The sequence below is a fragment of the Colossoma macropomum genome, unplaced genomic scaffold (assembly GCF_904425465.1).
Source record: "Colossoma macropomum unplaced genomic scaffold, Colossoma_macropomum, whole genome shotgun sequence".
Classification (NCBI taxonomy): domain Eukaryota; kingdom Metazoa; phylum Chordata; class Actinopteri; order Characiformes; family Serrasalmidae; genus Colossoma; species Colossoma macropomum.
Genome location: NW_023494787.1, coordinates 30464002 through 30487117, shown reverse-complemented (window position 1 = coordinate 30487117; position 23116 = coordinate 30464002). Strand labels below are relative to the sequence as shown.

The 23116-nt window shown below is 42.8% G+C and overlaps 1 protein-coding gene across 2 annotated transcripts; it reads left to right on the top strand.

The window, feature by feature from the left end:
* The first annotated feature begins 923 nt into the window (after window positions 1-923).
* kank2 (KN motif and ankyrin repeat domains 2) lies at window positions 924-22719 on the top strand. 2 transcript variants are annotated; one of them, XM_036566868.1, is made up of 13 exons: window positions 924-1052; window positions 8972-9082; window positions 13246-13318; window positions 13849-15243; window positions 15371-15589; window positions 16613-16718; window positions 16854-17618; window positions 17725-17812; window positions 18506-18725; window positions 19096-19238; window positions 20149-20349; window positions 20457-20555; window positions 20661-22719. In XM_036566868.1, the coding sequence occupies exons 3-13, from the start codon at window positions 13282-13284 to the stop codon at window positions 20715-20717; spliced, it is 3330 nt and encodes a 1109-aa protein (XP_036422761.1). In that variant the 5' UTR covers window positions 924-1052; window positions 8972-9082; window positions 13246-13281; the 3' UTR covers window positions 20718-22719. The 2 variants fall into 2 exon arrangements, with proteins under 2 accessions (XP_036422761.1, XP_036422760.1); XM_036566867.1 differs by having other exon boundaries at window positions 924-1056.
* The last annotated feature ends 397 nt before the right edge of the window (window positions 22720-23116 follow it).

Sequence of the window (23116 nt, the reverse complement as noted above, 5' to 3'; positions counted from 1 at the left end):
TTGTAAGTGTGTAGATGATGTTATGGAAAACTTGTTTATGTATGGTCCTTTAAAGAACCTTTTTAATTGTATATCACAAAAAGGTGCTATTTTAAGTCATACCATCTTTATTTGATGTCAGAGAACCTTTTTTTCCCTAAGAATGAAGTTAAAACTGATTTCGTTCCACTAATAACAGAATTTAAGCGGTCTTTATCGCTACTGCTGCTAATGAGCCCGATAAAGAAGATGTACTATCAAAGGAAAGAGGCAAAACGCTATCTAAAGAGAAATGTTGAGGAATAGCAGGTCTGTCCGGCTCACAGACCAGAGCTCGGAGAGACATCACCGTCAGCCCGCCATGTTGGTTTGGTCCCCGCTGCCGGTTTTTTCTGATATTTCACACGTGATTCGTGTCTGTGTCCTTGTCCGCGTTGGCGCAGCTTCTCCGCGTTTAGCAGCGGTTCAAAAACACAAGCGCGAGGCTGAACCAGGAGAGGTTAACTCAGGAACACAGGCGACTTCGCTTGGCTTTGTTCGAGATGCTCCTGTGCCCTTATTTTAATAGTTAATGAGCGTAGCGGGCTGTGGCTAATCCCCCCTCAGAGGCGCAGTGGGCTGTTGTAGGTTACAGTAATGGCAGCCTGGCCGCGTTTCTGTGAGGAAAAACTGACGTAATGTTCCGAGTAGCCCATATTCATAAAAACGAGGACGAGTTGGAGCCCAGAGATCCACACAGCAGCTCGGCACCTCTACACATCCGAGAGAGATGGAGGTGTCCAATTAAGTAACATTAACCGATACATGAAAAAAATGTAGTATTTAATTAAGGGCTAATAAAATGTCTTCTCTCTAATAAAAGTTAGGTTATTTGTTGTGATTGCGACATTGAATTTTAGTGCTGATGTTGGATAATAAAATAAGCTGAGGTTTGTATGTAGATGTGGGGTGGTGAGCGTGCTGCTGTGGGCTCTTTAAGAGCAGAGGGAGGGGGCTCAGGACTGGGCTGCAGTGTTTTTGTCTCGCTGTCAGTGAGACTGCTGGCCTTACACGTCTGAGGGGACAGCGAGGGGGTAGGTGAGCACCTTCATTTTTTAATATTTTTAATTGAATTAATTTTCTCAGACATGTACCCGGACACGCGCAGATATGCAGGGCTGTTCTCTGCTCTCTCGTCCTCGCCGTCTGAGATGCTCCTCTCTTTGTGCTGTTGGGGGTTTTTGCCCGACTTTCCAATTAAGTAACGGGACGCCGAGCTGAGAAGCGTCGTCTCTGGTGACTTTGAGCGTTTTTGTTGTGTCGGTTAACTAGAGGCTGTTTGAAATGTGCTAAATGCTAATATGTCAGTTTTGTGGTGAGCGGAGAGGCGGTTTGAAGAGCATCTTAAAGGAAAGCGCACACAAAGCCGTGTGGATGTGGCGCCTGTGTTCCTTCACACCGCTCACACACACTCACTTCAGCGTTTCTGCATCGGAAAGTAAAGACGAGTGGAGGAAAACCGCTTTTCCACACCGTTTACTGATTAAAAAGGATGTCGTAGCTCAGCATGGTTGACGCTCATTTGAGGGAAATAAACAGTAACTCTCGTTCTGTGAATTTGACTCACGGTTTCGCAAAGAAACCTGTTTTGGAGGTTTTTACAGTGCTCGGATTTGGAGTTGGGGAGTTTTGAGGTCCAGTTCGTGAATGCTGGGCTCAGGGGAGAGGGTGGGACCGCGCTTTCGCGGACTTTTCATTACTTCCAGATGTTCATCATGCTGCGGCCTCGCTTTCAGATCCACTCTGCAGTGGTCAGCAGAGTGACTGAAATGTGGCTTTAGCCCCGTTGGCTTGTTTTTACTGAGGCACTGTTGAGACAGTTGCTCCTGCTGTTAGGCTGCTAGTCACCCATTATTTTTGACTAGCCTTTTTAAGCCCTAAACTTCTGTTATATCGCTTCAGATCAACCACACAAAGCGGAGAAAGTGCATGTCTCTGGTTTATTCAACTAATTTAAAACACATGTCCCTCACACTGACACCCGGGGTCAAACTATCAGCATCCTGTTCGGTCCTGTTTTGACTTTAAAGGGAATCCCACCGATTTTTCAAAATATCTCCCTAATTCAGTGGTTATGACATAAACATAAACAGTCATTCAGACATAAACATAAACAGTCATTCAGAGTGATTTCTTTACAGTGTGGTTGTGACCGGACTCTCCCAATGTCTACAGCGCAAATATAGCCAGTTTATTTACTAGCCTATCCAAAACCACCAGTCATTGTTGATGATGGTAAAATAATGGTCAGTTTTATAAGTTTTCTTTGTGGACTGTTTATTGCCTTAGAACGTCCTTCATGAATACCTCCACCAAGAATGGATTAAAATACATCGATTAAAATAGTTTTGGACCCAAACAACCATTTCATGTTGTAACCTTGTGTGAGGGAGATTTCAGAGGTGGACGTCTGGCTCCAATGCACAATTCTGACTCAGTAAGTTTCGCTATAATGGAGCACTTAACAGCAAACCAGTCTGAACGACTTTGTTTATATCTTAACCATTTAATCATGCAGGAAGTTTGGAAAATGGGTGGAGTTCCCCTTTAAAGGGCATTCAAGTGTTTAGTGCCGCGGTTCTTTTTTTGAATTACAGAAACGTTCAGTACAGAAATAGACTGTACAGGTGCTGATGCTGTGACGTCACTCCGCCGAAACCGCTCGCGGTCGGTGGCGCGCTTGTCTCTCGCGTGCGTGCGCATTCCGGATAGCAGCGTTTGGCGCGCGCGCGGGAATGTGGAGCTGTAAACGCCGTTTCTAGGATGGAGCATGCAGTTAAAATGGAACAGCCGCACGAACGGAAAGACCTTAACATTTATTTTAACCTGAAGACACGTCAGTCTCTGTCAGGCGATGTCTCAGAGACCAGTTAGAGCAGAGTTTCTCAGTCTTGATGCTGGAGAGCCCCTGCTCTGCGCCAAAAACTCGCAATTCAACTCATCAGCTAATTAACAAGCTCTAAGTGTTAGACAGTGCAGTAATAACTGAGGGGCAAGGTGGCAATCGCACTGGAGCCCATGGCGCAGGAGGCCCACAGAAGTCAGACACCCTAAAATCGTTGGGCCAGTCATATAGATACCAACACAATTAATATAGACAGCCAACACAACCACTTAACTTCCATCAACACTGAACAGACAGATCTGATGTCTATTTATCAATCTGTCATTCATAACGCACCTTATCCATGGTAACTGTTTTCAGACAGATCCTTCACACACCTCCAACATGATATTCATTAATTATCTTTTTAAAATCTTAAATAGGTAGTCTAGTGTGAACATGTAGTTTAATAGTAGATGCTAGTGGGTGCATTAGCATGCTTTCTTTGCATCAACTTGTTTGAAGCATAATAGTGAGTAAACAAGCAACATTGTCATTTTTTTAAATAATTGAAAATCAGTTTTTTAAGGGGGGCATACATTTTTGTACTAGGGCCCATATCCTAGTTATCCTAGTTACGCCCTTGATTTTACAATAGTGAAAATACAGGGCTTCTGCATCCGGATTCAGAACCATCACTTTGTAGCACATTACAACAAAAGGAAAAGGCACTTATAGTCATTAGTGCTCTCAGTCTTTTGTCAACCAGAAATAGAGTGGATTCAAGTATAATGGGATATAAGGCAATACCAGACTGTGTTTTAGATAACAGGACAGGTATGACAATTGTCCTTTTGTTCAGTTTCCCACTAAAATATTTTTACAGTTTAATTAAGCCACTGACAGTATTTACTTTTGCTCATTTAGAAAGAATATACTAGCAGGAATCAGCTAAAATTGGAATGTACAAGAGCTTCTTAAAGTGTCCCCTACTACTTGTTTGCCCACGATACCTTAATCTGCCCTATAGTGAAAGCAGGTAAGCCAGCATGCCAGATCAGATCTAATCAAGGAGCTCACCTTTCTGTTTATTCAGCATTTTCTCACAGACCATGTCACTAAAGAGGACACTAAGTTCATGATTCTTCCACCACCATCACCATCGCAAAGAGGTGTTGAATAACATACGTACAAGTTATTTAGGTCATAAAGAAAGGGGGAGCTTTCTCATTATTCCTAATTATCTCATCATTTGTGATTGTGCACACAGTTACAGCTTCTCACAGTGCTTCAAAAAGCCAGGTAACTCTCATTCATGGTATAGTAGAGGTGGGCAATATGACGAAAATGTAATACTTCAAGACATGTTCATAATACATGATATGTCACGATAGTTATTTTTTGGGACGTCTGATATGTTGGAACTGACAAAAAACAACCACATTTTTAAAAAAAATATGACAAACTATGAATACAGTGATTTTCAATAAATGTTTCACATACTGTGCTGCACTAAATCCAGTTGAGCAGGTCTGATGATGCTCTGTTTGTAATGAAACATGCACTGGTCAGTGTTATTAAAGCACTGGTGATATCCACAGTATGCTCATATTGTGATGCAATTTATCATGATAAATATTGTCATATTGCCCAACCCTACAGTCCAGTCATGTGTCTTTAGTATATTTTATATTCATTTAGAATGTTTTGAGTAATTTCCAGCACAGATGTGGCCAAGAGACTGGATTCATAGAAATGCTAATGCTAATAGAATAAAACCTGATAGAAAACCTGACAGAAAGCTTGGAACATCTAAGGACACGTGACTACACTCTGAGTTTGCCATTTTGAAAATGAGATTAATCTGGCTTTTTGAAGGATTAAGCAATTGCTCCATTGGACTATATTTAAGCCCAGAGAAGCTGCAGAGGAGCTTTAGTTTCTAAATACTAAAGCTATCAGAGAGATTGTACTACGCAAGATTATAAATGATGGGAAACAACAATTTTAATAGGGTCTGGCTTAAGAAACACGGGATGCATCTTTTAAGTACGTGTTTACACTACTTATGTGCCTTGTTTTGCCATTTGCTGGACCAGAATGCGGGAAGGCATTATCCTCAGTAAACACTCACCTAAGCCCTTTAAGACATTAGTCTAAAAGAGAGGATGGAACTGTTGCAAGCATGAGTCTCCTGAGTGAAGGTGTGTCTCTTCCATGTGCAGGGCATGTGTAAAGGGCCTGTGCTGCTGGCTGCTACACTCCTCTAATCTGGAAGCGTTTAACGAAGGCATTAATGAGGGGAGTGCGTAATAACAGATGCTGCTTATGTTTATTGGAATAAAACGTCGGTACTGATAAACAGAGTTTGGTATTAGTCTGTTAGCCTATATGGGCCTCAACTGCCAAGTAAAAACTGCTTATCTTGGATTTTAACTGAATCTGCCTCTACTCTTTCCATGACACCTCCCTGACCCCCCAACCCCCTTTTGTTTACATTACCACTCGGTGTGCGGTCACTCAACCTAAGTCTCCCCTCTTGCCTTAAACAGAACCTTTTGCACTAAAATTTCACACACATTTTTGCAGCTCACAAAGTTGTTCTGCTCTTTGTCTTGGCCCATCTCTCTGAACGTTCTCTCTTCCATGCAGCTTTTCACCACCCTTCATTCCACCCCTCACTCTCATAGGAATTATGCTTTAATTCTCTTTTTTCTTTTTGGTTGCTTTAGTAATTCCTGTCGCCCCACCCATAGGCCGTTTCCTGTCGGAGGTCAGCACAGTGGCCAATAGGAGGGCGGCGTGTGTTTTCTTCTGCTCTCGTCCCCGCGGTAACGTGAGCAGGGTGAAGCCCCTCCTCGGCCTCTGAGCTTTGGCTGTAGCCCACCATGCTGTGTCTTTTTCTCCATACCACTCCCTGATGTAAAAAGCAGCCCTAATGCATTTGTGAGTGAAGGCCACGCTGACTTCATGGAGGGAGGCTTTCAGCATTGGTCATTGTGGCTTTGCAGCCCTCAGCTCAAGACTCTGCATCATTCTGAGAGGATTTGTCAGGCTTGTCATGTGATGTTTGACTTCAACAAACCAATCCCATATAGACACGTTCTGAAAAGAGCTGTGGTGCCAAATTGTGTTCTGTAAGAAGTAAAGATTTTTATAGTTTCCTTCGCTGAATGTCAACAACTCTTTTTCTGAGGACCACCAACAGAAAGCGATTCCAAGAACTCCAAGCTTCCTTCTGGCTATGCTAATCATATTGAATTCCATTTGTTTACTTGTATCTGTTCTCATTTCAGAGAGCCTAGTTCATTGGTTGGATCGATGAAACACTGACTTTGAAATCTACTTGAATTCCACCAACAAAAGATAGCAAAAGGAAAGTTTAATGCACAACTACACGTAATAACAAAGACCTAAAACCTTCAGGAAGCTTCTTAAACGTTCTGTTCTGGCCCGGACTCTGTCTCTGTAATCTCCCAGACGTCTGTTTTTCCATGGCCGGTTGAAGGAATGCATAGAAAATGATTGCAATCTCTTAGGAGGAGCCTGTTTAATCTATGCAGAGAGGGCCATTGTGATTACAGCATTATTCACCCCTTAGTCCTGAGCTTCAGTTAAGCTCGTTTAAAGCCTCATCAAGGCTCTCTGTGCTTACTTTGCAGCATATGGCCAAAGTAGGCTTCGAAATGTAAAGTTGTTGGTATTTGCAGTGGCTCACGCTGGGAGCACTCTTAAGCTGAAAGCAGGCCGGAGCTCTGCTTCCCTGCTAGAGGTATTTTTGTTCTAGTTTCCATTAGCATTTACCACTTTGTCTTTTTCTTCCCTCTCCTCCTTCATCTTCCTTTCCTCACACATTGCCACTCATTCCCCACCCCCCCATGCTTTCAAAGTTTCTTCTTCCCTACTCCTCTCCCATTCCTTGCCTCTCGTTCTCTCTTTACAGCTACTGTATCTCTTTCTCCTGATCTTGGCCTCTCCTAGTCTAGGTTAGGAGGAAGTGAGCGACTCGTTCCTGGGTCCTTAGGGAGCTGCAGCTCCCTTTCCTGTAACTCTTTCTGACCTGTACCCAAATGTACTTGTTTGTAATGAGCCGTTGCTCAGTTACTATAATGGACTTTATCATTTGGAGGAAGTCCTCGTTTGGGTATACGCTGGACAGTCTAAAAGTGTCCATAGAGGACAGGAAGGTGGCCATTGCCTTCTTGTTGCAACTGTTTTCTTTGAGTTAGAATGCCAGTCTTTTTGTCAGGCCGCATTAGCCTATGCCAACTCAGAGGATTTTTTTTTTTTGCTCAAAAGTTATTTTTTAATGGCTCAGGAGACTTAATGGCGATTCTCCTAACATTCCTTAGAAGAAATAGCATAAGAGACATGAAATACAGGAGAGATAAAGGAGAGACGAAAGTTCAGTTGCAGATAAAGATGAGCATTATTGCCTAATCACACATTGTACAGATCTAAGTACAATGTGACACTTTATTGAAATCTCTACTAAAACTCAAGAGGAGACACGTGAAATTAGTGGGATCTTTTGCTCAGGAGCTGCAGGAGACAAAAGTCTCCTTTGTCCTTCCATATAGTACTGAAAAAGAATATTATGTGCAAAAAAAATTAAAAGCCTTTCAGTAATAGTGGAGCTGCTATTATTATATTATATATTATTATAACACTGCCATATTTAACCATTTAAAAGGGCTCTTTAAAAAAAACATATACAACTGGTTTATTAAAGAGAACCATGTGACCATACAAAGAACCATATATGCATTCAGATAGTTCTTTGAGTGTTAATGCTTCTATATGGAGCCTTTGCCTTTACTACAGGATCTTTGAAGAGCATTTTTTTAAAAGAATTACCGTGATATTAATGAGTTATTGTATTTTTCTTTCATGTAGGAAGCATTATTTGCATTAAAATCTGTGATATATCTTTACAAAAGGATTTTCAGTCTTGGTCTTTAAGCACTTTCAATTCACTACAAATAAACAGAAATATTGCACATGTGATAGATGTCATTTACTTGTTCCTGGAGATTCCATGCATGGAGTTGGGGGTGGGGTCAGACTACTCTTCACTTCATAACACTGTCAAACTTTTTTAGTGTATCAGAGAAAGAATGGGACTTCTCATGCGACCATTACATGAGCGTTCAGGCAGTAGCGCTCTCTCTTTCTCTCTCTGTCACTCTCTCCCTCTCCTCAGCTCCTCCCAACTATATATTAGAACCAGCTGTGGAGCTCAGGCCTGAATGAATGGTTCTTTTGTGATTTGGCTGTCACTGCACTCCTGTATAAGGGTCTGTTTCTGTGTCTCTCTTTCTCTCTCGCCCACTCTCTTTCTCAGTCCAGACACTGGCATGATGAAAGTGTTGGAACAATATAACTGTGTTGCCTAATGGAATGAATTAGCAGGTCCATTAGCAGCATTTGAATATGCATTTCACAGCCTTTCCAGCAGTGGGTGGTTGAAGAATGTGATTCCCCAGGGATTTTTTAAGTCGTTTGAAATGCATCATTTTCATCAAGGAAAACAAATGATCCTTGGATGCCGCTCTGTCTGGTCTTGTCACAGCGTGGCCATCACGCCCGTGGGAGCCTTGCTGTTTGATCAGCCCTGGATTATGGTGAAGGTCGATTTGACCAACGAGTTGTATGTTTGTGTACCTCTGGCTCTGGCTTCAGGAGCTTGAGTCATTGGAAGTATTGCAACCGAAAAAAACATTGCTCACTGTGCAGAGTTTTCCCAGACTTTGGAGCGACTTGCCAAGCCTCATGTTGTTGTGGTTCTGTGTGAAAGAGGGTGTGTGTTGTTTGTGATGGTAAGCAGTGAGGATGCTGAGCCCAGCAACATATTTCTCACCAAGGAGGCGTTTGGCTTGCCACTCCCATAGATGATGGTCCGCTTTAGGCTTCAAGCCTCATTTTTCCCTGCTTCTGGACTCATGAGGTGTGGTGTCCTTGGTGTGGTGCTGGGTGATAAGGACATTCCACCTAAACAAGGGGTGCGGCCCCAAAAATATCCAGTTCAGTGCCAGTTCAAAGAAATATGCCAATGTTCATAATTCTTCTACATGCTATTTTATGAAGCAAATGTTGAATTCAGCTCATAAATCTCATGTTTTCATGCAGGCTTGAGGTGCCACCCTCAAGAAAGAGTGAGGGAGAGAGAGAGAGGGACAGAGAGAAGAAGGGAAGGAACAGTCCTGGAGGTTGGGGTGGAGAGCGCAGCATCGTTGCACTGTGAGTCATATTTTCTGAACTGAGAAAACTCCCTTGAAATGGTCCTCACTCATGTCCTGAGCCCTGACCTAGGGCTGGAGGAGATTCTCTGGGATTAGGGAGTAAATCGTCAATGTCATTACAAAACTTTTTAATGCTGAAATGATAAACAAGTACTTATCTTTAATGTACTGCTTATTTCAGTTCATTCATCATGAAACACTCGCACAATGTGAAGGGCCACTGGTAATTCAAAGCAGTGTAAAAAATAAATAGAAAAAGGAAAATTCACAAGGTGGATATGACAGCATTAAAGTCTTCAAGAATTAAAAATGGTGGCATTGATTTCATTCACAGCAGTAAGAAATGAGGTGGTCAGCCTTGTCGAGCCTTGAATTGCACATAGTGACCACAAAGGACTTATTTTCTGCATCTGGAGGCTGGCTGCCAAGTATACCCAAGTACACCCCATACTTATACCAAGTATATCCTATACTTACACTGACATTCTTTTGACGGTATGACACAGGCAGAAGAATACTGTTTTCCTTTTTTGTTTCCTTCAATCTAGATTCCATGTTTTTTGTAATGATAGAAAAGGATGATATTACATAGTTGTGATCGCTATTTGAGGAATACTAAGCATCTTTGGGGGCCCACTTCCCTCTTGATTGCTAATCTCAGTAAGTTGACTGCATGACCCTGGTGGCAGGCGATATTACCCGCTACTGGTCTGGAATGTAGGGGAGGGAGGTATGGAGGGAGGAAGGTAGGAACATGGTCCTGGGGTAGTGCTTTTTTTGCATTGAGGTGGGTAGAAAGGGGAACTAGCTGTTCTACTACAGGCCTAACGTGGGCTGCTATGGAGAGGAGGAGCTCCACCAGGCTCTGTTCACTGTCAGCTCAATGAAACACTGTTTACGGTCAGGGAGGAAGGTCACCGGCACACATGCACACACTCACGTACACCCACACACACAAACACACACAAATAGGCATGCAAGCTCCTGCACCAATGCTGCTCTGTTCTGGGGAACAGTAGAGCTGGTATGATGGACGCTGGATAAAACACCAGAAAAAAATGGAGGGAAGAACTGAAAGGAGAGAACACTGAGTATTACAAGAGAATACAAACCGAAGAGCACCTTCCGTTGGATGGTGGGGCCAGAGACCAAAAGAAGAAGAAGAGATGGATATGGGATAGAGTTTTTAAGTGCGTGGAGAGGAGATGGCAGTTTGGGCGCTATTACTGAGAGCTTGGATGTTTATCGTGCTGTGTGGCTGAACTCCACACTCTAATTATATCTCATCAACTGTCTCCCTGTCAAGCCTGTCCCCCACCCTCCCACTGGCTTTTTCTCACACTCACACACACCCAGACAAAACCGTACCCACCACATTCAGTACTATGCAAAAGTCAGAGACCACTCTTGGTTTATGTCATTTCCAATTAAAACGGCCCTAAAATATGAGGTTTATTTCCCAGGAGAAATTTCCAAGGAGATTAGATATAAGATAATCCACTTCCATTAGGAAGGGGAAGGTCAAAGGAGAACAAGTGAAACAAAGTTTCAGGTTTCCAAAACTGGAGATCTAAACTCACCATTAACGTAACTAACAACTAAGCAAGACCAGGTAGACCAGTTTTCATCTTTGAGAGACAGGAGAAAATCAAGCTCCGCTACTGCATAAAATCTGAAAAAAGCCACAAGTGTGCCTGTCCATTCTTATACTGTGAGAAGACAACTCAGTGCTAGGGGTCTGAAAAGATGTGTAGCTGTCAAGAAACTGTTACTGAGAAAAGGATATAGATGAAAAAAATAAATGTGCACTAGAAGATTGAAACTGGACATCTGAGATGTCGAGTAAGATTCTATGAACTGATAAGTTTTTATAATCTTTGGAAATAAGAGAAGGCAGTACATACGCTGCTGAGGCGATGAAAGATTCTTTGAACTTTGATATTAAGGGAGGTATAACAACATTTTAATGTTATTATACAACAATTCAAGTGATACCCTCTGGAAAAGCGTTTGATTGGGAAAAGATCTTTTAACAACACTATAAAGAAGATAAAAAAGAAGATACTGGTGTTCTCAGAACTGACCGCCCCAGAACCCAGTCCTCAACATCATTTTTCCACTTCCCTCTGAAGGGCCTGGGTTCGATTCCCTGGTTGGGTGAATAGGGTGTTTTCGGTGTGGAGTTTGCAAGTTCTCTCCGTGTCTGAATTGGTCTCAGAATAATGGACTGACCACCCCGGGGGTTCAGACCTCCACATTACTGAATGTGTTTGGGATTACTTGAATCGTGAGAAGCAGAAAATACAACCAACTTCTGAGACTGAACTTTGGAGGTGTGAAAAAATATCCCTGCAGGTTTCTTTGAAAAACTGAAGGCAAGTCACCTAAAAAAAATGGAAGCTGTAATAAAGATAAAAGATGGACACATTAACTACTGACCATTTTTCTATTATACTTAGTTGTTGAGGCTTCTGTGTAATTGTGTGCTAAATGTATTTTTTGCTTTTTTCATTGATGCTGAAAAATGAATAACTTAATAATGACTTAGTTAATGGCTGTTTTGACTGGTAATTAAATGAAGGGTCATCTCTGACTTTTGCAGAGTCCGTTATATACAGGAACATACATACTCGCACAGAAAAACACACCAAGACACATACTTTTCAAGATGCTTACTCTTCCACATAACCTGTGGTTAGACTTCAAAGGACATTTTTCTTAAGCAGCACATAATGTCGTAATTAAATCATCTGGCTCGTTGTGCCCTTGGGTCATCACACTACATTTCAGGTGGATGAGAGAGTGAGGGTAAGAATAGAAGTGAGCAGATAGTGGGAAAGAGAAAGAGAGAAAAAGACTTTTTTGTTGATTAAAAAGGCCACGAAAATACCGAGTCAGTTTTGTCAGTGTTTCCAAGTGGCCTAGTTTCCCCCCCGAGTAGGCAAGAATCTAAACAGTCTTGGAGGGTCATGAGATTAGGCAGAGGGGAAAGTGTTTTAAATGCGCAAAGCAGAAAGCGAGGCCCCGTTGTTGGGTGAATAGAAAAATGAACCATGCCTGACCTCAGCCCGATGGACACAGTGTTCTCAAATTCCTGTTAAGTCTGAGCCAAAAGTTTTAAACTTGCCACCCAGTTTATGCTAGGAACATAGATAGCCTGTAGCACAGCCAAGCGAGAGATGACTAAAGTGTATAATTCTCCCCCTTAACCCCCCCAGAAACCCTTCTCCACACACTAATGACCTAGAAAGTTAATCTTTGGCAAGGAGGCTCTCTAACTCCAAAAGCCATTTTTGAAACGAAGGGGGAGCACAGGCCAAAGCCAGCAGGAGAGTGTTGCTGCCTGAAACAGCATGCTACGTTAGGGGCTAATATCAGTGCAGGAATATAGGCGCCCATTCGTGGAGGCAGTAGCTGTTTTGTTTGGCCCATCTGATTTATAGGTGGAACAGGCTTTCTCTGCTGGAGTTGGGATATGCCACTGAGAGACAGGAAGGAGGAAGAGGAGACAGCGGTCAGCTGCAATCTCCTGATCGTCAGCTGACTAAAGAGAAAGAGAGAAGGGGAGAGAGGGGGAAGGGAATAAAAGGAGGTGGGGGAAAGAGAAAAGGAGATGGAGAGAGGTGGAAGGCATGGAAAAATGTGGAAGAGAAATGAAGTGTGTGTGTGTGTGTGTGTATGTGTGTGTCTTCCAGCACCTCCATATGGAGTACCACAGTGAGAGCAAATGATTCCTAATAAGGTTGAAACTAGAAGCCATTTCTCCACGAGTTACTGTAGCTGCCAACAAAACTTTTCTTTCCGTTCTCTTCTCACCAAGCATGAGAACCAGAAACAAACAGAAAATGAACAGTCAGGCTCTAGCGGTGGAGAGAGACTGGGAACCACTCAGAGAAGTGGTTACGAATTACAACTGTTGTAAAACCAGCACAAACACCTAACGTGCTTTATAACACAGGGTCAGAAGAGTCTGGACAGGCTTCCTCCTGTACCTCTGACACAATGGGCAGAGTTTTACTCATGATTATGGCTGTTTGTGTGTGTCTGCATATGTGTGTGCGTGTATGTGCAGCTGCACTTGGATGTCTCTGCAAGGATGGTGATTGACAACTTGCATGCAGTAATCTCTCTAATGTTCTTTCTCTCCCTGACCTTCTTTAGGTTTTGAATGTGATGGTGTGACAAGAGGTTGACATTATGGCTCAAGTGCTGCATATGGACACCAGCTTCCCAGGTACATTTATATCGCAGATACCTTGTATATACTACCTCTTTCACACAGCAAGCATAAACATTTTTATATTGTTCAAATTTAATGTGGGTAGCTCTTCTTTAGGACTTAGAATAATAATCCTCAAAGAGAAACAAAGAAATTAACAATCTCAGTGTGTGCCCAATGACAGGCTCTTAAATGCATAAATTATTATTATTATTTTTTTAAATAATGGAAATAATAAATAAAATATTACAAATACCTAAAATGTCTTAAATTGTTTAGATGTCATTACCCCCGTGATTACAGTAATTTTATTTGAGAAATAGCCGTTATTGTTTTCCTACAAAGTCTGCTACTGTACATCTGTTTACCAAGAGGATTAGGCTTAGACCTCCCTCCCAAACTTTATTTCCATTAGGAGATGCTAAGTAACTACTGCAGCAAATTCTTTAGCTGTATATTGCCTGCAGTAAATGCTATTCTCTGTAGTCTGACTCAGATTAGACTGAGATTTCCTCTGGTTTAAAGTTGATTTCCCCTCTCTGCAGGGAAGATTAACCCTCCAGCTCCAACTTCCCTGCACGCAAAGGACTCAGAGGCTCCTTACTCAGTAGAGACCCCCTATGGTTACCGTCTGGATCTGGACTTCCTCAAATATGTTAATGACATTGAGAAGGGTAACACCATAAAGAAGGTGCCTGTGCAGCGCCGGCCACGATATGGCTCCCTGCCGCGCGGATATGGCTACACTGGCTCATGGTGGACCTCAACCGAGTCCCTGTGCTCCAATGCCAGTGTGGACAGCCGCCACTCATCATACTCATACTGTGCCCCAGGCTACCACACCACTCAACGGCCCGGCTTCGGCGCAGCCCGTGTGGAAAAGACCTTGCTTGATGCCCGGCGCAAGCTGGAGGAGGAGAAAGATGTCCGGCGCTTTTCCAACCTGGGCAGCATGCATAGCAGTGTGGCCGGCTCTAACACTTCGCTTTCCAGCGCCCACAGCTTCAACCGGGCCCAGGTAGGTGGTGGCTCGTACACGTCGGCCAGCTCGGGCCTTTCCACGCCTGTGTCCCCTACCCCGGCCCACTTGCAGCATGTTCGTGAGCAAATGGCCCTGGCTCTGAGGAAGATACGTGACCTAGAGGAGCAAGTGAAGACCATCCCTGTACTGCAGGTGAAGATTTCTGTGCTGCAGGAGGAGAAGAGGCAGCTCAGCGTGCAGCTCAAGAGCCAGAAATTCCTGGGAGTGGGTCGGGGTCGACCACGGGAGCTCTACATCGACATCCCTGAGGAGGATGTTGGGGCTGGAACCACCAAGGTAGAAGCGGGATTGTCGCCAACCGCACCTGATGGCTCACGCCAGGACTCAGGGTGTGAGATTGAAGACACAGTAATTGTGGGTGGCGCACGGCCTGGGAACAGGAAGGAAGTTCGCACCATTGGGGTGGGTCCTGATGTTGAGGAGAATAAAGGCACCCATCAGGTCGGAGTAGATGTGCGTGAGGAAGACTTGGGCTTGCTGCCAGAGACAGCAGCTCTGAAGACCAAGGTGGAACAGCTGGAGGTACAGCTGAAGAGGACAGTGCAAGAGCTGCAGAGTGCCCAAAAGAAGGTGGAGTCAGCACAGAAGGAGAGGGAGAGGCTGGCTGGACCCCCACAGGCTGACCGTGCTGTTAGGGCTACGAGCCTGGGTTGGCAGGAGCAGCAGCAGGGCCGGGTCGGGGCTGGCCTTCACACAGTGGTCAGCTTCACCCAGCAGGACCAGCAGAGGCAGCAGAGGACAGTAGGAATCCAGGTGTACACACTGGAGCAGCCCACAGTGGTGGGAGTTGGCACTCTGTTGAGGGCTCAAGACTGTAGTTCCCCCACAAGACCTCTCTCTGCAGCCCTTCTGGAGGGAGGGCCTCACAGAGGACATGCTGAACCACTGGTTGCAGAAGGTAGTATTGCAACAGACCCACCCCACTCCCTTTTCCCATTGTTTACCAGTCAGTTATGAAGTGAGGTAGCCATAAATGTGAAAGCTGAAGTTTGCTGTGTTTGTCTTCTCCCTCCTACTTTTCTCAGAATCACCAAGAGAGCTGCCAATTGCAATAAGCTCCAAGCAGGTACGAGAGGTCTTGAGAAGCGAAGTGTCCACGTCAGTGCCCGTCACCAGCCCAGCTATTGCCATGGAGACAAAGTGCAATCAAGTGGCTCCCCTTTGCCTGAGGCTGAAGGAAGGAGAGGCACACCAGCAGCCAGCCACAGAAGTCATCCAGTCGCATGAAGATGCAACCAAACCAGGTATCTCCCTCTATTTGTAACTTTTTGGCATTTGTCTATTTAATAGTAAAGGAATGGTTCACTATAAAATCTGATTTGCACAATTTTCTATTTATCCCAGATGTAGTTGATCTGCCACGACATGTTTGGTGCCCACATTTTTCTTCTTTAATTTAGAGCTAGAGCTATGGCGTTAACTTTGCTACTAGATGCCAATACTCACCCAAATGTTTGGGCAAATGTGCGCAAAACCCTCTCAAACCACAACCAGGCCTTCAGTAAAGTTGTTGATGTGGATTAGGACATAGTATGATTTACTGTGAGCTATAAAAATGAAAAAATTTTACTGTGTAACAGAATGCTGCAGGTCCCATTTTAGACAACAGGTGTTGTGCCAAATTCTGACTTCCCTTCACACGTACGCATGTCATGCAGGCATATGGATTTCACCAATTTAATTTCAGTTTTAATAAATAACTGTTTATCTTGATTTAAAAACTGAAATAAATGTTTAAACACAAACAATTTGCAAATATAATCTGGCATCCATATGTCCACATGATGCGTGTGAATGTGAAGGGACTTTGAATTTTGCAGCAGAGTCCAAATTCAGCACAATACCTGTTGTCTGCAATGGCTGTCTGCTGGGTTTAGCTACAGTGTAAAGTTTTGTTTATTTTAATAGCTCACAGAAAGTCACACTGTGTCCTAAATCATGTTGACAAGTCTGTGTAGTCTTAATGAAGTCCTAGATGTAGTTTAGGTGGGTTAAGAGAGGTTATAGTGATGTATTTACAGAAAAGATTTTACATGATTTGATTTCTAGTGTTTGTTAGCAATGTTAGACTTTACTGCTCCAATGCTAAACCCCAGAAGTAAGATTTGGACACCTTGGCTTGTCAACTACATCTGGGGTTAGTGAAAAATTGTATAAATTGGATTTTTCACCATTATTTTAACTTTTATGTTCAGACATAGATACAGTCCACTAGGTCCTCTGAAGATTTTAAACTTTAATGTTAAGTATCTCTGTTTCTGTTAAAGCCTCCCCTCAGTCCAGCTTGAGATCAATAATGAAGCGTAAGGCAGAGAAAGAACCAGGCTCTCCCTCAACCAAGAAGAATCTCCAGTTCATAGGAGTCAATGGAGGGTAAAATGGATTTGTATTACATTGTCATTTTCTGCATGTACTTAATGCATACTAGACCTTATTTTCCTACTAAACTGCTTGTAGTCAGTAACTCTTTGTGAAACCACTAAATAAGATCAGTACCATGCACTGCAGGTACGAGTCCACGTCAACAGAGGAGAGCAGTTCTGAGAGTTCAGAGGATGAGAGTGACGCAAGTGAATATCATGAGGCCACAGAAAAGCTACCAGAATCTGCAGCTCAACAGCCTCAGGCAGCCTCTGTCACCAGCCCTGCTGTCTCTGCCTCTGAGTTCCCCAAATCAGCAGAGACAGAAGCTGGCCCTGCACCTCAGCACAGCACTGTCCCACCTTTAGTCAATGAGGCTTCCACTCTGCAGAGCACCAACCAGTCACCAGCCTTAGATACTGCTGCATGGCAACAGGTTATCCAGTCACCAGCCTCAGATACTGATAAACAACACTGTGCAAGCCAGTCGTCTACCACTGCCATGACTCCTCAGGACAGAGTCAGCCAATTAGCAGAGACAGGTCCTACTCAGCAGCATACCTCCCAAAGCACTGTCACTTCCCCTGAGCAAAGCTGCATCCAGTCATCAGCCACCTGCATGGTGTTGGAACAAACTGTTAACCAAGCCAAAACCACTGACTCCAGTTCTCAGCAGAATTCTAACCAATCAGAGGCCTCAAGACTGACCTCTCAGCAGCCCACTACTTTATCCTGTACCTTTGGCTCCTCTCAGCCAAATGTCAGCCAGTCACAAACCACTGACCTCACTCCACAGCAGGGACCCCTCAAATCAAAGGTTTCAGATACTTCTGCCCAAGAGGACACAGTCCCATCTCCAGCCAGCACTCCAACTAAAAATACCTGCTCAAACGCAACTAAACAGGAAAACAGGTGAGGTGCCAATTATAATTATTTTGATATTTACAAATATATGAGTGCTGGGTATTCACTGAATGATGTGCTGAGAAAGTTGAAGTCTTTACCTGTTTGGTTTCAGAGGGGAACTGAGTGAGGGCCTCATGGCAGCCCTTCACACCTTGCAGAGAGCACTCGGTGAACCAAATGCCTTCAGCCAGCAGGGGGCGGTATGTATGAACTTGTATAATATTTATCTGTCTATCTATCTATCTATCTATCTATCTATCTTTTAAAGTTAAAATTAGGTAAATGTTTACCTTGGATAAGTTTATGTTTTGATACCTAGCTAGCTCACAGTGAATAGCTGATAGGAGGCTAGTTAGCTCAGTAGCTCCTTTACCTTACATTTGATTCACATTAACTAATAAGCTAAGTTATTGTGGACATTTTTAACTAAGCTAGCTAATGGATATTTTTTTAATCACAAACACACAAATCATTTAATAATAATAATAATTATAATAAGTAGACTAGATATCCATATGCAAGCCACCACTTTCTTTATCGATTGTAGAGTTTCTTGGCTGCTTTCATTTTCCAAACACACAGCATGCTGACAGTCATTATCATGGCGACTGCTTGGGCAGCTCTTGCTGCAAGCACATTTCCCACTGGCTGAAAGAACTGTAGGCTGAACTTAAGGGTGTGTTCAACAGACACTTTGTTTCACTATAGAACAGAGTAAAACAACTATATGCAGTTTTTCTATAAAAAATGTAGAGTTACGTAGAGTTTTGAGAAATGAGCCAGAATGCCATTTCATCCCATCCTACTGCCATAGAAGCCCATTCCCAACCTTGCACCAATAGCATTTGTGACATGCCTTTGTTTAAAGCCTTGTGCTTATGTTCTGTTCCTAGAGGACGGCCTACACTACAGTGCTGCAGGAGTGGCTACGCGTTTCGTGCCACAAATCAGCGGATACAGCAGTAGTCCGAGCCTACATGGATGCCTTTGCCTCCATCTCACCCCAGCTGCTAGAGTTTGTGGTCAACATGGCAGACGGCAATGGAAACACAGCACTGCACTACACTGTCTCACACTCCAACTTCCCTGTGGTCAAACTGCTGCTGGACACGGGTTAGTTCTTGTGGTGAAGAATGTTAACAAATGTTAATAATAAGGAAATGGACTTTTTTGCATTGTGAGTGTTTGTGTATCTACAGCAAGGCTGTCCAACTCCAGTACTGGAAAGCCACAGAAACTCCATTTTTACAAGTTTTAACTCTGTTTAGTGGTCCAACCCGCCTGATTAATCTTAGCAAGGCCATGACAATTAGCTGACAAACTTAATAAGGTGTATTAAAGCAGGGAAATCCCCAAACTGTATTGTGTTGTGGCCAAGACTGTCAAACAGACAGTCATGAATCTAGCAGTATTCTATAAGTGTACCAGGCAGACAGTGTTGCCCTTGTTCAGCATGTGACAGGTATGTGTTTGCCTTGTGCAGGTCTCTGTAATGCGGACAAGCAGAACAAGGCTGGATACACTGCTATCATGCTGACAGCTCTGGCTGCGTTCCACTCTGACAGCGACCTTCAGACTGTCCTGCAGCTGCTCCGCACCGGAGATGTCAATGCCAAGGCTAGCCAGGTGCGCCCTTTACTGGTCAAACAGTGTAGTTCAGTCCACACCTTGCCAGCTATTTTTATTTTAAAACTGTGAGATTCAATCAAGTGCAGTTTTGCCTATGAAAAACTGAGATAGAAAGTTTTCTTAGGACATTAATAATACAAAGTCCTACACAGACGTCAAAGACCACCCTCCATTTTTTTAATTTCCAATCAAAACAGCCACTGTTATACACTTTTTTATAAGATTAGATGTTCGATAATTCACTTCCATATGGAAGTTTCCAAAACTAGAATTAAAAAAGTATTAAAAGATGTAGAGAAAATGGGATGCCACAAAACTGTCAACATCAGATAAACAGTACTTAAAGCTTCACCCTTGAAAGAGAGGGGTCGAATCACTTGTCTCAGATCCACAGGTGTTTCACACATATATAAATAGAAAGACAGACAAAAAGAATAATAGTTGCAAATCAAACAAAGAAGCTGCAGGTGTTCTTAATGGACTGGTCACCCCAGAGTCCAGAACTCAACATCTCAGCATCATTGAATGTATTTGGGATTACTTGAATTGTGAAAAGCAGAAAATACAGCCAACTTCTAAGACTGAACTTTGGCGCAGTAGAAAAATATCCCTGAAAAGCAAGTCTCCTGAAAATAATAGAAGCTGTAATAAATGCAAAGTGTAGACGCACTAAATACTGAAACCGCTGATATTACGTGCATTTGTTGAGGCTTCTGTCATTTTCTGTTAAATGTGTTTTCTGTTTTTTCCTGAAGCTGAAAAATGAATAGCTTATTGGCTGTTTTGACAGGAAATTAAATAAATGAAGTGTGGTCGGTTTCTGACTTTTGCACAGTGCTATACTTCAAGTAAATCATCACATGGTCTGTAGATAAGACTGACATTAGTACATTTGTTTGTGTTATAGGCAGGGCAGACAGCTCTGATGCTTGCGGTCAGTCATGGCCGAGGGGACATGGTCAGGGCCCTGCTGTCCTGTGGAGCTCAGGTCAACTTGCAGGATGATGACGGCTCCACAGCTCTCATGTGCGCCTGTGAGCATGGCCATGTGGACATTGTGCGACAACTGCTGTCTGTGCCAGGCTGTGATGCCACCCTTACAGACAACGTGAGTGGAAATTGTATATATTCACCTTCAGATTTGATGTATTCACAATGATCTCTGTCTTTCCAAAGTATCCAAAGTGTCTTTATCAGCCTTCTTTGTTCCCTCAGGATGGCAGCACTGCTCTCTCCATAGCACTGGAGGCCAGTCAGAATGACATTGCCGTGCTTCTGTACGCCCATCTCAATTTTGCCAAGCCACCGTCCCCTGTGAGTAAAGTTATGCACACACGCGCACACACACAAACACACACATATATATGTGATTGTGCTGTGTTCTTTACTGTGACTATACTTTGTTTCCAATACTCTCAGGTGTCTCCAAAGTCTCCGATTTTGGGATCCCCACCATCTTCATCCGAAATGAAGTGAAGGAATAAAAGAGATGGGCTGATTCTTCCTTTTCCAGTTCCTCGTCCACTCTACCATGTGTATATGTGAGAGAGATTGAGTTTGTGCCCATTTTTGCAGGCACAGACACATCTTACTTCTGTATACATTTGCCCTGTGTGACTATATTTGGGTGATTTTGTATGTGTGCACTCTTCCAAGATGTAAGCACTTGGTGCCATTCAAATATATTTTCGGTGGTGTTTTAACAATACTTTTTCACCTGATCATTCCATCATAGAATAGAAAACCCACACCCGGTTTCCTATCCCATGATTTTTTTAAACAAACTTAGTTTTGTTGCTTTGATTTGCTGGTTAGCTTATTTGATCCCACATACAGTAGGAAATCAATTAAATTATCTGCCTATTAATATAATTTATGCAGCAGCGTTGCCTTTGTCTTTGATAGGGGTGAAAAAATATTACGTTAGTAATTGTACCTCCATGATTAGTGAATTAGCCATATTCTATTTATAAATTTAAGAGCTACAATTATTCTTTAATCAAAACTTGCTATACTTATTGAAGCCATGGTGCTCTAGCCCAGGGGTTCTTAACCTTTTTCACAGTGTGAGCCTTTTTTTGTGGTTAAAAATATTTCAGGACCCTCCCTTACCCAATAGAAATTTAAAATCCATAATAACCTGTCTTCCATGGCCTAAAGGTGGAGCCATTCTGCAGAGCATCAAATTTGTTTTCTCTGTATTTTATAAGGTATATATCTTGTAACACAACTCTCGCAACCCCCCGGGACCACATCCCGACCCCTGAGGGGGTCCTGACCCCCAGGTTAAGAACCCTTGCTCTAGCCAAACACTGTTACTGACTTTTTACAACAAATAAAATCTTTGATAAGGGGTGCTAAGTTATGCACAGCACATCAGAATATTCTGACCAGCCTTTTTTAACAGTATTGTCTTCACATATGTCTTTTACACAAATCCATAGATCAGTACTGGGTCATGTATGACTAAGTGATTCAAAGGGGAAGTTTGTCAGTTCAAAGGTTTAATAATGATAATATTGTGATCTTTTTACTATTTGGTTACAGTTTATAACGTCTACACCTGTACAGCAGTGTGTCAAATAGGATTTGCCTTAGCTTGTTTTTGTGCAGACTAACAGCAATATTACATGCTCTCCACGTATACTGATTATTGTCACCGTGCTAGATAGAGTTGCAGCCGCTGATTCTTCCCCGACTTGTGTAGTTTCAGTGTGTGGACTGTGGTTTTGCCTCTGATCATGAAGGTTACAGCCTTTTAGAATATGTATGCTAGACTGTAGAAATGGCTTGTTTTGTAATTATAAATAAAGTAGGCTCTCCGAAGACAGAATAGCAAATAGTTGGACTGAACTTTCCAAATCCATTTTGGCTTTTCAGTTGAGAGTGTCTGCACAGTGAGGGGTTGCACATGTTGCCAGAGATGTTTAAAAAGTAGTGAATTTCCACAAGACTTTGAAGAGATTGGTAGAGATGTTTTGCTGAGGCTGGGATGGACTGTGGGTGGAGCTAGTGCTCTTTGATGCTGAAGTGGGCACGGTACTGTGCCCCTCAACCAGTTGCTGTTGTTGTGTGGGTCTAGAAAGTGTGGAAAAAAGGCTCAGAACTATCTATGAAGAATGTCTTGAATAAGATGTTTTCTGAAATAAGAATAATATATGTCATTTCCAAAGGTTTTAAGCAAATGACTATACAAGTTTTTTAGCTTTTATCCACACAAGTTATTAACTGTTTGAATTGCAATCATTGTGTAATATGATGGGTAACTAGATTTTTTATCATGTTTTTACACATGCTTTCTTATCACCCGTTTAGGAACTAATTGGTTTTTATAATCTTTTATATTTGTTTTATTTAACTCTCTCTGTATATCTTTATATTTGTAATATCTGTTCACAAATTCTGTATATCTTTTGGCACATTTGCCCTTTTAATTAGCATCATGTACCCCTATTAAAAAAAAGAAATCCACACATTGTAATGTTTTGTTTTTCTCGTTTTTGAAGAAATAAATTTAGACCTTATAGACTTGGGCTTTATGTTCTGAAATGTCTGGATGCATTGTGCCGGGTGTTCTGTGGACGACAGGGGGTGCTGTGGACCAACGTTAAACTGGCTTTCTCTGCGCTTTCTTAAGTGTTTTTGTCACTCGCCAGGGGGCGCAACGAGACCAGCATCAATTTGGTTTTCATACTTCAAGGCTGCAATTATTTGAATCAGTAGTGGGGAACTTTGATCCTGGAGGACAAAATTCCTGCAAAGTTTGGTGATTTTCCTGCTCAAATACACCTGATCCAACTCATCAGTTCAGTGCAGGTTTAGGTGATGTTTCAGAGAGCAATGAGCAAACTTGAATTGGTTTATTTTAGAGATGA

Coding starts and splice junctions, on each gene's coding strand:
- kank2 (XM_036566868.1), top strand. CDS start 13,282: ATGGCTCAAGTGCTGCATATGGACACCAGCTTCCCAG. Junction 17,619..17,724: donor GCAACTAAACAGGAAAACAG/GTGAGGTGCCAA, acceptor GTTTGGTTTCAG/AGGGGAACTGAGTGAGGGCC. Junction 17,813..18,505: donor CCTTCAGCCAGCAGGGGGCG/GTATGTATGAAC, acceptor TTCTGTTCCTAG/AGGACGGCCTACACTACAGT.